Source organism: Lucilia sericata, unplaced genomic scaffold (assembly GCF_015586225.1).
Source record: "Lucilia sericata isolate MDLA Ls3-8-SP2 unplaced genomic scaffold, ASM1558622v1 Contig000381F_arrow, whole genome shotgun sequence".
Lineage (NCBI taxonomy): Eukaryota > Metazoa > Arthropoda > Insecta > Diptera > Calliphoridae > Lucilia > Lucilia sericata.
Window position 1 is genome coordinate 190,837 of NW_023994400.1, and position 14,324 is coordinate 205,160.

Here is a 14,324-nt window from a genome sequence, read left to right on the forward strand (position 1 = left end):
TGTATTCAATAAAAACGATAATGAATTAAATTAATTTTTTATAACACAACACGTAAATAAGAACTGAGTTTTCACCAGCAACTTAGCTTATTATATTCGAGTTAAATTTTAATTGTTTCTCTTACTGAATATGCAGTTCGAGAAACACTTATGCACTCATTATTATGATATGAAAATTAATGCAGTTTTTTTATATTTTGAATCGGATGAATATTTTCCCATCTTTGATTAAGAAAAGGGGAGAACTTTTCGATCTCTTCCGCAGCGACATACATCAAATTAACTCCTTCCACATATCTATGTGCACATTCATAAAATGAATAAGCATCCGACAATATAAACTTATTGGCTTTTACAACTTGCCACACCTTTCTTTTGACTATAGCACCTATACCATCAACGACGCCTTTACCATGAATGTGGCAAAGAAGTTCCATTCTAAAAATTTGGAATTAAACTCGGCTACAAAAGATGGTATACTTTTCAAAATAAATTTGTTTTTAAATTGGGCGCCGCAACCATCGGAGAATAAGAAAATGGATGAAATGTCTTTATATTTTTCTTGGATTTGATGGATAATTTTAGTAATGAAGTAATACACATCAAACTTGTTGTGCGTTAATTTATCGCTAATAAAAGCAAATGATTCACTTTGACCAAAGACCCACGCAACGCATGTGATAATAGTGACCTGTTTATAGCTGAAATGAGCATCTTGAATTTCGTTTTGATGAATCAGTCGATAGTATTCAGCAAAATCTATTTGAAGAACCACTTCATCACCTGCAATATTAAGTTTTTTGTTATTAAAATATCTTTGCTGACATTGTTTTATAAAACTGTGAAGTTTGAAAATCGGCAGTTGAACTTCTATTTCATAAATTAACTCTGCCAGTGGAGCTATAGTGTAGCTTAACGTTAAGCGGTTATCAACTTTTCTCCAATATTTCCATGTTACATTTTTGTCCATTTTTGTACGGAAATTTATTGGTATTAAATCATGTTCTATATCTCGCACGCAATTCTCACAACTTTCGGCCATGCAATTTTCATCCAATACATTGCAACAGACAGTTTGTAAGAACTTTTCAAATGTTTTAGGAAACGTCGGTATAACATTTGCACAGGACTCTAACAAAAAAGCAAAATTTGTGTGATATTTGCAAACACACACATTGTGCGGCATTTTGTCTATTAGTTGTACATAGCTAGGTCGATACTGATAAAACAAAGAGTTTCCAACACTATTTGGGGAGTATTCTCTTTTCTATAATTGGTAAGATTCTGCAACTGTCAAGAGCATAAAGCGTTTGGCAACTATTTTGCCGTCAAAAATTATGGTGTCTTTTCGGCCTGGAGATTGTACACTTATTCCCTCACGAAGGTAGAATTTTTTGACTATTTATATACTATCAACAATGTCAAGACATTCTTCTTCTACACATTCTGTGGCCTCCTCATATTTCTTGTACAAAGTTTTAAGAATTACGACTTTTTTATTTAGGTCTATTGGTAAGACTCTTTCTATTTTTCTTACAGCTTTACCTAAAGTTTGTTTACACTTGTAAAAAGATTCAGGGTTTACTCGATTTTTTAGTTTTTCTCTCCGTTTTTGTTGTCGAATGCGATCTTTTCTTCTTTTTTCTTGGAGAAGCTTTTCATCGTTCTTGATTGCATCCGACAACTTTTTTCTATAGACACGCTGCCTTTCAACCTCCTTTTTTCTGTACTGCTTCAATTTTTCTGCGTTCGTTTTAAACTCCTTTCTCCATTTCTTTGTAATATCATATTTACTTTTCCCCATTATTTTCATACATTTAGTTGCATTTAAATATACTTACAATATAGTATGTGACGGACTTTAAGGGCTTATAATTTTTTTTATACTAAATTTTTTAACAAAATTTATCAATATTTGTTAGTGACAAATATTTTGCTTTAAACTTTTATTTTGATAAACGTGGAACCGCTTATATTGAAATTACGAAGAAAAATAATGTTTTTGCACCAAGTACGTGACTTTAGAATAACATCCAAATCAAATCAAAAAAATACCGTTAAGAGAACTCTATATTTTCTCTTGACTCATGGATCTTGTTCATTGTTGTTGTAATATCAATTTTAAAGTATAATTGCATTAATACAAGTACCACAATTTAATCGTTAATTAAGAGAAAATAGTTCATTATAAGTTCTTAAAACTCAATCAAAGAGATTGTTAGCTAAAATCATTATTTTTTCTCTTTAAAAATAGTAATAAGCTAAAAATACTTTTAGATAGTAAAATTTGAATATTTCGTTTACTCTTTAAAACATTTTAAAACAAGTTTCAATGAAGTTTATTTTTTCTGTCTTGGTTTACCTTTTCATGGAATTGCCTATATGTATGTATATACATACATACATACATACATACATACATACATACATACATACATACATACATACATACATACATACATACATACATACATACATACATACATACATACATACATACATACATACATACATACATACATACATACATACATACATACATACATACATACATACATACATACATACATACATACATACATACATACATACATACATACATACATACATACATACATACATACATACATACATACATACATACATACATACATACATACATACATACATACAAACATATGTATGTAAAGGGGGGTTTTCGTGTCAGGTGACCCCACTTTTGACTCCGATGTCTTCCGATCGGGATGAAATTTCTACCAATGTTGGTACTATTGCATAATATGTACACAGAAAAAACTGAAAAACGATTTCAATTACCAAAACCTCGTTTTCAATTATTTTATTTTTTGAAGTTCAACCTATAACAAAAATTGTATATTCAATTACTACTTATAATTGATTTCGTATACAAAATTTGTATTTTTTTCTATTTTTGTTGTTGTTAAATACGTATTTGATTATACATTTTTATGAATCAAATACAAAATGAATTGAACCCTTTTAAAATTTTTGATTAATCGTTTAATTGAAAATATTTTAAAAATAATTTTTTCTGTGTAGTTTAGACACAATTTTTCAACAAGAACTTCTTAATTACAGTGGGTCAAAGTTTCATTTCGAGTCGAAACGCGATATAAATAATTTTTCGGAATTCTTGGCGTTCGAGTTTCAAAAGACCCTTTCGTAATGGATCTACATACATACATATATGTATGTGTATACACCAAAAATTAATGATTTTACCATGAACGGTTTGGGCTGAGCGATTATGAATGAGTCATTATATAAATTATTGCAATTTTTTTTGCAAGTGTGAGGGATACTTCCCTTCTTTAAAATTTTCTTTGAAGTATATCCGCAGGAAGGAATAAAAGGTATTCTTCCTAAATAATTGAAAATATGTAATAAAAAACTTCATTGCGTTTAGTGCGTGAAATTTTTTAACAACCGCTAAAAAGTAATTTTGTGGTTTTTTATATTTTTCAATGCTTTATTCGACTATGCTATGCCAATTCTAATATGAGAAACAAATATCAATAGTTATATCCCTAATATACATATGACATACATACATATGTACATACATACAATGACAAAAAAGTTTCCCATTAAAATTATATATATACCAGCGTTGCCACTCACAATTTATTTTTCTTACCAAAGTTCCGACAAAAAACTACCAAAACGTTCCAAAAACTACAAAATTTTTCATTAGGGACAATTGCTTCTGTCTAGAGTTTCATTATTTTTAAAACTAATATGTAATATCATACAATGATTTGTTCCGAAGAATCAATGGTTTACTTTTACGCAATTAGACAAAATTTCCAAACACTTTGGTACTATATAGTTATGAAATACATAATTGCTGTTTTCGACAAAATTTGTACCAAAATCATTCCCGAGAAAATAGTAATAGTATTATATTCATCTATGACGAATCATATATGTATATCCACCATTGGATAAATCCTTTTATTATACTACGGTTAACTAATTTGCTAAAAGGGGCTATTAATTTTGTGATTCAGTTTGTAAGGTAGTAGTCCCACCAAATTATATATTCATTTATGAATCTGGCTTCTTAGAAAAAATGAATTAGTGTGGCCTCCAGTAGGTTAGTGGTTTATAGTCAGACCTGACGTTGTGCGTTCAATTCCCACCTGAGGCATTGGTTAGGAAGTTCACAATGGGACCGATGCAAGCCTAGAAGTATTCCTTCCGATTTTATTTAACATCCTCATTTCAAACTAACTAACTTACTGACATTCATGAATCAGAAATGTTGAAATACATAGGGCACTGGCACACGTTCAATATATATTGATCAATATGAATCACGGCCCATTTTAATAGTTTGATGAATAGCTCGGTATACTACACGTTCAATATTTATCGCGTCAGTATTTTCATTATTTCGTGCTACACGGGTCGTACGATGATAACTAGAATGCTGCGAAAACTCCAAATTCATACAAATTTAGAAAAAATTTATTATCTTTTATATATTTTATTAACATAAAAAAAAATATTTGACTTTGTTTTTTTTATTTTATTTATTTTTCCGAATTTTACAAATGTATCGTGATTGATATCACAAAACATGCTACACGTTCAATATTTATCACGCGATCCATTATAAATATTGATACGAATTTTGGATTTCAGAAAATTGGGGTTTTCTGTGATATGGAACACGATCCGTCAATATTACATGCTACACGTTCAATACATATCACAATACAGCAAATATCACGATATATATTGAACGTGTGACACTGCCCATAGAAACTTAATATTTTCTTAGAACAAACAATACAAACTTAACAGGGATAAACTTAACATTGACGTATTTATTAAAATTCTTATTACTTTGCCATAAGAAGGTAAGAAATGTTTATAAATTAATATGCATGAGATCAAAATTATCTAATCCTACCAAATTTGGACCAAAATTTAAACCTACCGACCAAACTACCAAAAGTCATTTTAGAGATTTGAAACTACCAATTTTGGTCCAATTGGACCAAAGTGGCAACGCTGATATATACACACATACATATGTATATGTATACACACATTATTAATTAATATTAATATTTAAGAATTTTACTTTTACAAATTTTATATACAAATCGCTTTTATGTCCTGCATTATAATAATAAAACAAAGTAAGCCACGGTTGTATATTCACTTTTGACGCTCAGTGCATACCCTAATCATATTTTCTGCTGATAATATGATAGTAACTAGATACATAATGCTAGATCAGTGCTAACACATTCTGCTGAATATGTACAGGTCAATACACACATCGTTTGTAGACTTATGTGGCATAGTGTATTTATTATTGAAAATGCTTCGGATATTCTAACTCGTAAAGTATATATGTATGTATGTACATATGTACGTAGTATGTAAGTCGGATAGATAGTATGACACAAAAGAAGCCCAAATTGAGGGAATTAAAAAGGCTTGCGCCGAAATTTGAAATTTCGAAGTTATATCGAATAACGGCAGATATACTAACAACTAAATCATTTCTACAACCTTGTAAAAATGTTTATAAAAATAAAAAACGTTTCTTAAAAAAACAATTGGTAGTTGTTTTTGTTAATTAATGAACCTATTCAAATAAGCCAAAAATTTTTCAAAAACGTAATGTTTTGAAAAAATATATTAAATATCGGTGATATATAAAACATCATGTTACGATTTAAAAACTTATACAACAAATTAGTTCATTATTTTTAACAAATAATGGATTAATCGCCCGTCAAGGCGATGTGTTTCCACACTACAATATCCAACACGGGAAAACTCAAAGGAGCATGCGTCATACTGGAGCAAATATTGTTATACCTAGCGTACCGTCGCTATATCTTGGAAAATCTATTAAGACGCGTATTCGACACAAAAATGGGATCAACCATTGGACCTCATACAGATATTTGGAATAGAATTCTCACTGCGTAGCCCATGATAGACAATGGAAAAAATTTTTCAAAAACGTAACGTTTTGAAAAAAAATATTAAAAATCGGTGATATATAAAACATCATGTTACTATTTAAAAACTTATATAACAAATTAGTTCATTATTTTTAACAAATAATGGACTAATCGCCCGTCAAGGTGATGTGTTTCCACACTACATTATCCAACACGCGAAGATTCAAAGGAGCATGCGTCATGCTGGAGTAAATATTAGGAAGAGAATTGTTATACCTAGCGTACCGTCGCCATATCTTGGAAATTCTATTAAGACGCGTATTCGACACAAAGATGGGATCAACCATTGGACCTCATATAGACATTTGCAATAGAATTCTCACTGAGTAGCCCAAGATAGACAATGGAAAATACGGCACAGGTATCAGTAACAATATAATACAAAAGCAGCTAAGTAAGCAGTAATTTCAAATGTTACTGCTGAAATCGAGATAAAATAAACCGATAGCCACCCAGAGATGACTACAAGGAGCTATTGCAGTTGGTTCTCGTATTTGTGGGTTTTAGAACTCCTGGAGTCATTCACCACGCCAGGTGGATGGCAATAACCTTTTCCTACTGCTTAAAAATGTTAATTTTTTTATACAGCATCGTACGGTAAATTTTGTTCTTGTACTTGCTTGTTTATAAAAACAAAGCACAGAAAGAACAACACGTTACAAATGAAGCAGGGTGTTGTTATTGGCTAGAAACATGAAATTATGTAAATATGTAGATAACTTTTTTGTATTTTTTAGCCGGTTTTTGATGATTTAGGAAAATGCTACCCTTTGGCAATTTGAATTATTATTTGGAACGATTTAAATCTTGGTTGTACTACACTGAAAATAATCCATGTTTAACTTTACGAAAAAAAATTTCGTAACTACTTTTTTCGTAATATGTATATACGAAAATTTTGTGAATAATACGAAATATTGTTTAATCAACCCCTTTTCTAATTTTACGAAAACCTGTCGTAATATCTTTTTTCGTATATATTAAGAAACTTTGTTTTCTTTTACAAATATAATTTCGTTAAGACATGTAATATTTAAAAAAAGTAACGATTTTTTTTCGTAACAAAATTATTTAGTAAAATACAAGAATTATTTTTGATTTCACAAAAAAAAATTATTTTGTTACGAATTTTTTTTGTTATATTCGTAATTTTAAGCGAGTTAAATTAAACGTAATTTTAAATTTTTTATGTTTTTTTAAAAAACATAAAAAAATTGTTTTTTTTTTTAATTCGCAATCTTTTTTTAAATCTACAATGATTATTTTAAAAGAACTAACATATTTATGTTTTTAAAAAAATCGTAAAATGAACAAATTTTTTTTCTAAAATTATATAAAATTATTTTGCATTTTACTAAAATATTTCGTACAATTTTGCATATTACGAAAGAATTTCGTGGTGGGAAACCACGAAGCATTTCGTACAATATACGACATTTTTCGTATATTTTAGGCATGGATTATTTTCAGTGTACTTTCAATAATTTTTATACCCTACACCACTTTAGTAGGGAGGGTATATATCCTATTCTAAGCCATGTGCGTCCGTCTGACTGGCTTTGATGGCCTGGCCAAATTTCATAAAGATCGGGCCTCATTTGACCTTAGCTCCCATACAAAGTTCCCTTCAGAAAATGACTTGAATGCCCAAAAGTCACGTGTAAACACTAATATCGCTATGAATTTCAGTACAAATAAATATTATATAAATATAAATCTATTCACAAAATATTATCGGGATCGGTCTATATTTGCCCCTTGTCCCCATAAAGCCTCTTTCATAAAATTAGTTTTTCGTCCATAAATTGCTTAAATCCATAAATTGAAAATAAATGCTTCATTACGAAAAATAAATCACATTTAATATTCATAACTGGTGTAGGTCTGCCGCGCCCGGCTATACTTTCTTACATGTTTATTTTTTTTTTTTTTTTCAAATTATTTTACAATTCTTTTTATTATTAATTGATTTTTTAAATATTTGTTATTTATATATTTTTTTATGTATACCTATTTCAAGCAGAAATTTGTAACCGATTATGTCCAATAGGCTAGGTTAAATATTGAAATAAATCAATTTAATTTGAAATTAAATAAAAACAAGTAAAAGTGCTATATTCGGCTTTGCCGAATCTTATATACCCTTCACCATAGTGTATTTAATAAATATCAATTTCGTAAAATTTAAATTTATTTAATTTTCCGGACGATATCATTATCAGAGGGCGAAGTCGACCGGCTTCGAGTCGGCGCTTAGTCGCCGCCGAACTATATTTAGTTGATTGTTCCACCGCCGAAACACTCGGCTTAAGACGACTCAAATTTTTTAATGTCTTTATTAACTAGGCTATAGACTGTAGGACCAATTATTTTTGATTCTGTAACATAATGAATTGTTATTGGCCAAATTATATTTTGAAAACGTACAAGATTTTTTCAATACTCCCGATATGTATATTCGTTGTTATATTTTTTTATATGAATGTGAATGCGCAATAAGTTGTTTCGGAACTATTATGCTAACATTTTTTTATATTAATAACATTTATATTTTGCAAAAAAATTATTTAAATGATATGTAAATGTATGTCTTGTAAATTTAAATATTTTTTATTTGTTCCCTAATATGGCTATACTATCCACAATTTCTTCGTAAGATTCCAGAGAGTGTAAATGGGAATTAAAGTAGACTAAATCTAGAAACTTTTGAGCCTTTTTTAAAAACCATTTATTATTAATATTTTAAGCAAAGTGACCCTCCAGTCTCAAAATTTTTACATTATTTTTGAACATAAATTTAAGAGTTTAAATTTCCCTAAAAACGTTCGGCTCTGAGCCGACTTTAAGCCGCCGCCGAATTATATTGCCTCAGCCGCCGCCGTCGACAATTTAAAGTCGACTTCGCCCTCTGATCATTATTATAGCAATAGCAAAACAAAATGAACAACAACAACGCTAAACGAAATAACCACACAAAAACCAAAATACACAAGGCAGTAAAACAAACAGCATCCAAACATACGAAACTGAATACACCAAGAAACAAAATCAATATACACATGGCAATGAAACATACAAAACGAAATACTAAAAAAAAACAAAAACAAAATACACAACGCAATGAAACCAACAGACATCCAAACATACGAAACTGAATGCACCAAGAAACAAAAACAATATACTCAAGGCAATGAAACACACCTATAAGGATCCAGAATATATATACTTTATAGGGTCGGAAAATTATATTATAGAAATTACAAACGGAATGACAAACTTATATATACCCTTCTCACGAAGGTGAAGGGTATAAATATACCCTTCTCACGAAGGTGAAGGGTATAAATATACCCTTCTCACGAAGGTGAAGGGTATAATAACAAAAAAAGTATGCATAGAATATAAATTTTGCAGAACAATATTAGCTTTCTTTTGAGATAATAAGTATGTTGTTCAGAAGTTATGGCTCCATATGTAAGCTTTTTGGCCAAACATTAAAATTTTTTGGACATTTTGAGCGACAAGCGCCACGGGTTAACGTTTATTCGAGCTAAATTTCGGCAATACCTGGAAAGGAGAATCGTTTTGTGGGATTCAGACGATTCCGACATTTTGCATCACTATATAAGATTTATTAAGTCATCCTAATGAATATACATATTTACATCATAGACCGGCGCTAGTACTGTTCTGAATACGAAGATTTTCGGCGATTTACATATATACAACACGATCGCATACGAACTTCTTAACAAGAGCGTCAAAAATACAAATATTTTATTTAGTTGCTTTGCAGCATTCAACGAGGTACGTTGATGTCGGTCGCTTTGTTTCAGAAATTGCAAACGCAATTTGAAAAAACAAAAACGCAACTTCAAAAACAAGAACATAATTTACAAAAACTACTTACACCCTAAATAATTTCCTATAATTCGTATGGCTGTAAAATGTATTAATTTTAAAACTAAACTGTAGGTAAGAAATCAAAGGTATTCAAAAGCCGAAACCGACTAACCGGGTGTGTTGGTTAACCGGTTTTTATGGATGAAATTTTGGAAAAATAACTTATTATGTCACAAATTTTTTTTGTAATATTAGCTAAAAATACCTAATTAATTTCTATTACATCACTTAGAGTTCATTATCTGCAACATCAGTGAACTATTTCCACTAAATTTCATTGAAATCAGACTACAGCCGCAATTTGTTCTAATATATGTATGTAATTTTAAAAAAGTATTAATGTATATAATAGTGTTTTTAATTTTTTCACGACAACTTCCCAATGAATTTGAAAAGATCTAAATCAATAATGCTTGTGATTCCTCGAACTCAGCCGATGGCCACGCGAACTTGCTATAACTCCCTATGAAGCAATCCGCTCACCCTCTGAACCCAAAAAACGGAAGAGCTTTAGCAAGGAATATTCGTACAAACATTAATGACGTTAGCATTCCATAGGCGACCTCTGTACTAATGACCGAAACATACATTTTATATTTGCAATTACATACTTGCAAATTATTTTAAAAAATAAAATTTTCTTATTTTATTTATTTTTCTATTTGACAGTTAGAAAATATTTTTACAAAAACAAATTCCATGTTGTTTTTGCTTAGTTGTATTTGTTGTAGAATTGGGACTATCTGCAAATCATTATGCCATGTCGTACACCGATATTACCCATTTTCAATACGAAATAAACCTTATTAATAAAACATTTTTAAAAAATGTCAATTTTATAGATCCTCAAAAAATACTTCGAAAAGTAATATTTTTTCTTCTGAAATTGATCTCCTATTGTGTTTTACACATATTTATGTACATACATATGTATATAATATATGGTTTTATATCTTAAATAATTTTAATTTTTTAAAGTTTTTTGCTTCACCTGTAAAACATTGAAAAGTGATAATACGTTAATATGACGTATACTCTTTCTGCAAATTAAATTTAACAGAAATATTAATGACTGTAGATTTCGATGACAACACTTGAGCCCTCACCGAGGAGGAATAAAAATCCTCCTGGAAGCTAACATAATTTTCTAAAAACTATGTAAAGAAGCAAAATTAACACAATATATTCTTTAACTTTTACTTTTAATTCTTATTTATATGTTCACTTTATTGAAGTTTTACTTACCAATCTTACATGTATTTAATTTACAACTTTTTATTTTAGTATGATGGCAGTTTGGAACGTTTGGCAAAAGAATCCGACATGCTACGTCAGATGTATGGTCATTTCTTTGATTTGACGATTGTAAATAATGACATCGGTGAAACTATAGCATGTTTAGAGACTGCTATTGAACGGGTGCAAACCACATCACAATGGATACCAGTATCGTGGATGTACTGACAAGATAGTGAGCTGGAATGTCCCGACTGCTTAGAAGGTTGCGATTGCGAATGGGAAGCTTATACAAATGGACAATGTTCAACGGAAAAATGGCAACATTTCTAAAAATCCAAAACAACTAGAATGAGCAGAAACCACACACAGTAGTACTAAATATAAAAAATGAATGCAGCACATACTTTTATTTACATACATATGTCTAGTAAAATGTTATAAAAATCGAAACAAGTGATTAAAAAGGCAAAAAAGCACAAAAACAAAACACACAACTCCAGCATATTATATCCATTGCCTTTGAAACAAAACAAATTTAAATGCAATAAATACAACAAATAGGAAAAACATACAAACCAAAAAAGAATCAAATACAAATATACACACACTAAATCAATCTCAAGAAAAAAACTAATCAGTAATTGTAATTAACATGATAATACACCATTACTAGTTTTTATTCACTCAATAATATTTTAGATGAATTTAGAACAAGAACATTTCACCCACAAACATTCCTCCCTATCCTTTTTTTTTTTTTGTAATTGTATTAAGTAAAGAAAACTACATACATACATACATACATACACATTTTCTACTATTATATTTATTTATTTACTTACAATACGCATTTATAAGTGTACTATTGTTAGTGGAAATATTTTGAGTTAATATTTATTTTTGTTTTTTGTTAAAAACTTCATAGTAAATAGATAATCTATTGTATAAATTATGTTTAAAACAAATTCTGTTTGTATTTATTATTAAACCTACTACGCTTATTTTATTAAAAATCAATAATGTGAGTACAATAACACAATGTATGTAAATTAAAATATTGGTGAGAATGTAATCGTTGCAAGTCATAATTATTAATTAAGATCAACGCTAAAATTACAACATGTATCGCCATTTCCCCTAGTAATAAGTTGTAATCATGTACATATGTATACTATACCGGACCACGAAAAATATTAGAGCTTCTTCCTTCCCCTAAAACCGATGTTTCTTTTATTTCATTTATTTCAACTATATGAAATTAAGGAAATTTCAGCTTGTTGTTACGCTTTCAAATAATTTTTTTTTAATTTATTTATACAGGACAAAATATAATTTGTTTACTTTAAAATTATTTTTTACTGTACTTAGAATTAATTTGTACTGAGGATAGGTTATTTAAATATTCGAATAAAGCTAAACAGGCAAAATAAAATACCACTTAGTATTAGCGTTGCAGGTGGAGAAAAAGTTGTTTTTTTAAGATGTAAATCACCATTCAAAATTACAATATAATTGCGGACAATTCCGTTCATTTGTTCGCTATTTTTTATAAGTATAAAGAAAAAATAAATTGCAAAAATATAAGTTTCAAAATGTTAAAAAAAATCTCTTTAAATGTAATGTCATGGAACTAACTGTCACATTCATTTCACTTTTATTTCAAATTATTTCATAATTATTTGTTTTTTAAACAGAGTACACAATTATGGAATCCAAACAGGAAATCACGATTTCCAAAGTTTTAAAATTTATAAATTTCCAAGTACCTGCACGAGTAAGCTCTTTTGCAAGGGAAAAAGGTGGCGTAGTGCATTTAGTATTTAAGATAAATTGTTTGCTTGAAATTAATATTTTCCATATCCATAAAATTGAAAAAATATAAATTTTTCTTATTTTTCAGGGAAAAAGGTAGCGTAGTGCATTTATTATTTAAGATAAATTGTTTGCTCGAAATTAATATTTTCCAAAAACATAACTTTTATTATTTTTCACATTATATTAAAGAAAAAGGATCAGACTTGTACATAATAACACTTTATACATATGTACATATTATGTATACATATAATTATTCAAACTTATTTTTTATATTTACATATACTTACATATAAGAGAATTACAAGTTTAATTTTGAAACAAAGCTCATTCATTCATACGTATGTATGTACGTTTTATTTATTTCCTTTCATTTCTGATTAAAGAGTTCATACACAATTCTGAAAATAATAGATGTAAAAGAAACTCCTACCTACAACCACAAACAATTTTTTAATATTATATTCTGAGCTTATCTAAATATAAATGGAAACTACAACTAAAATACATACATATATAAAACAAAAACAATATAAGAAACATACATTCGCAAATTAAGCAAAAACTATTGAAAACTTAATTTTTAAAAGAAACCATGGTTTCACTATATGGGTTGAGTAAAAACAGTATGAATATTAACTTTGTTCTCCACTGATATACATATATAGTCATTCTCATCATTCCCATTACCATTTCCATCAACATAAGAATCCTCCCTATTCATTTGATATTGTTAGTAGTGTTATTTAAGCAGTCTGTACTATTTTCTATTTAAGATTAATTAACTAAAAATGTATCGAATACTTTACTATTAACGACTATTTATAGTTTCACGAAAAAATAACAACAAAATTGAGATGCCAAATTTTATACATTAGCCCTTTGAGGTCTCGAAAACTACTATGTACGATATACATATGTATGTATGACCATATATGAATAAATGTACATACATGTGGATATATTACATACATATTTGTATGAATATTAAGTATATAGTCAGTATATGTATTTATGTTACAGGGTGCGTATTAATACAAAATCAGAACTAATTTTGCCAATATGAGACGAGTTATGTACATTCATACATACATACATGTGCATGTATGTATGTACGTGTGCGATTGTGAAAAATGATTAAGTAAAACAACCAAATATTAAAAAAATAAATAAAATATAATTTAATTAAAATGGGCTCAATGAACACATAAAACACAATGCAAAATAAGACATTTATGAATTTTTAAAAGGTTAAATGTTAAAAGGATAATTAAAAGTAATAATACTGAAATTTATTAAAACACGTACACACATAAAAATAATAATAATAGAACAGAAAAAATTTAAAATAAATTA

General features: G+C 28.8%; 1 protein-coding gene and 1 long non-coding RNA gene across 21 annotated transcripts in view; one reads left to right on the top strand and one right to left on the bottom strand.

The window, feature by feature from the left end:
* The window catches only part of LOC119604301 (peripheral plasma membrane protein CASK), a 172,931-nt gene extending 159,119 nt beyond the window's left edge, over window positions 1-13,812 (top strand). For 18 of the 20 annotated variants that reach the window (XM_037956841.1, XM_037956845.1, XM_037956843.1 and 15 more), the window contains one exon: window positions 11,199-11,481. In XM_037956841.1, the coding sequence (XP_037812769.1) occupies window positions 11,199-11,378 (180 nt within the window). In that variant the 3' untranslated portion in view covers window positions 11,379-11,481. Of the gene's footprint in view, window positions 1-11,198 lie in introns of all 20 variants that reach the window. The other 2 variants (XM_037956840.1, XM_037956855.1) reach the window with 2 other exon arrangements.
* LOC119604304 overlaps window positions 1-14,324 on the bottom strand; it is a 100,511-nt gene that overhangs the window by 24,116 nt on the left and 62,071 nt on the right. The window lies entirely within an intron of this gene.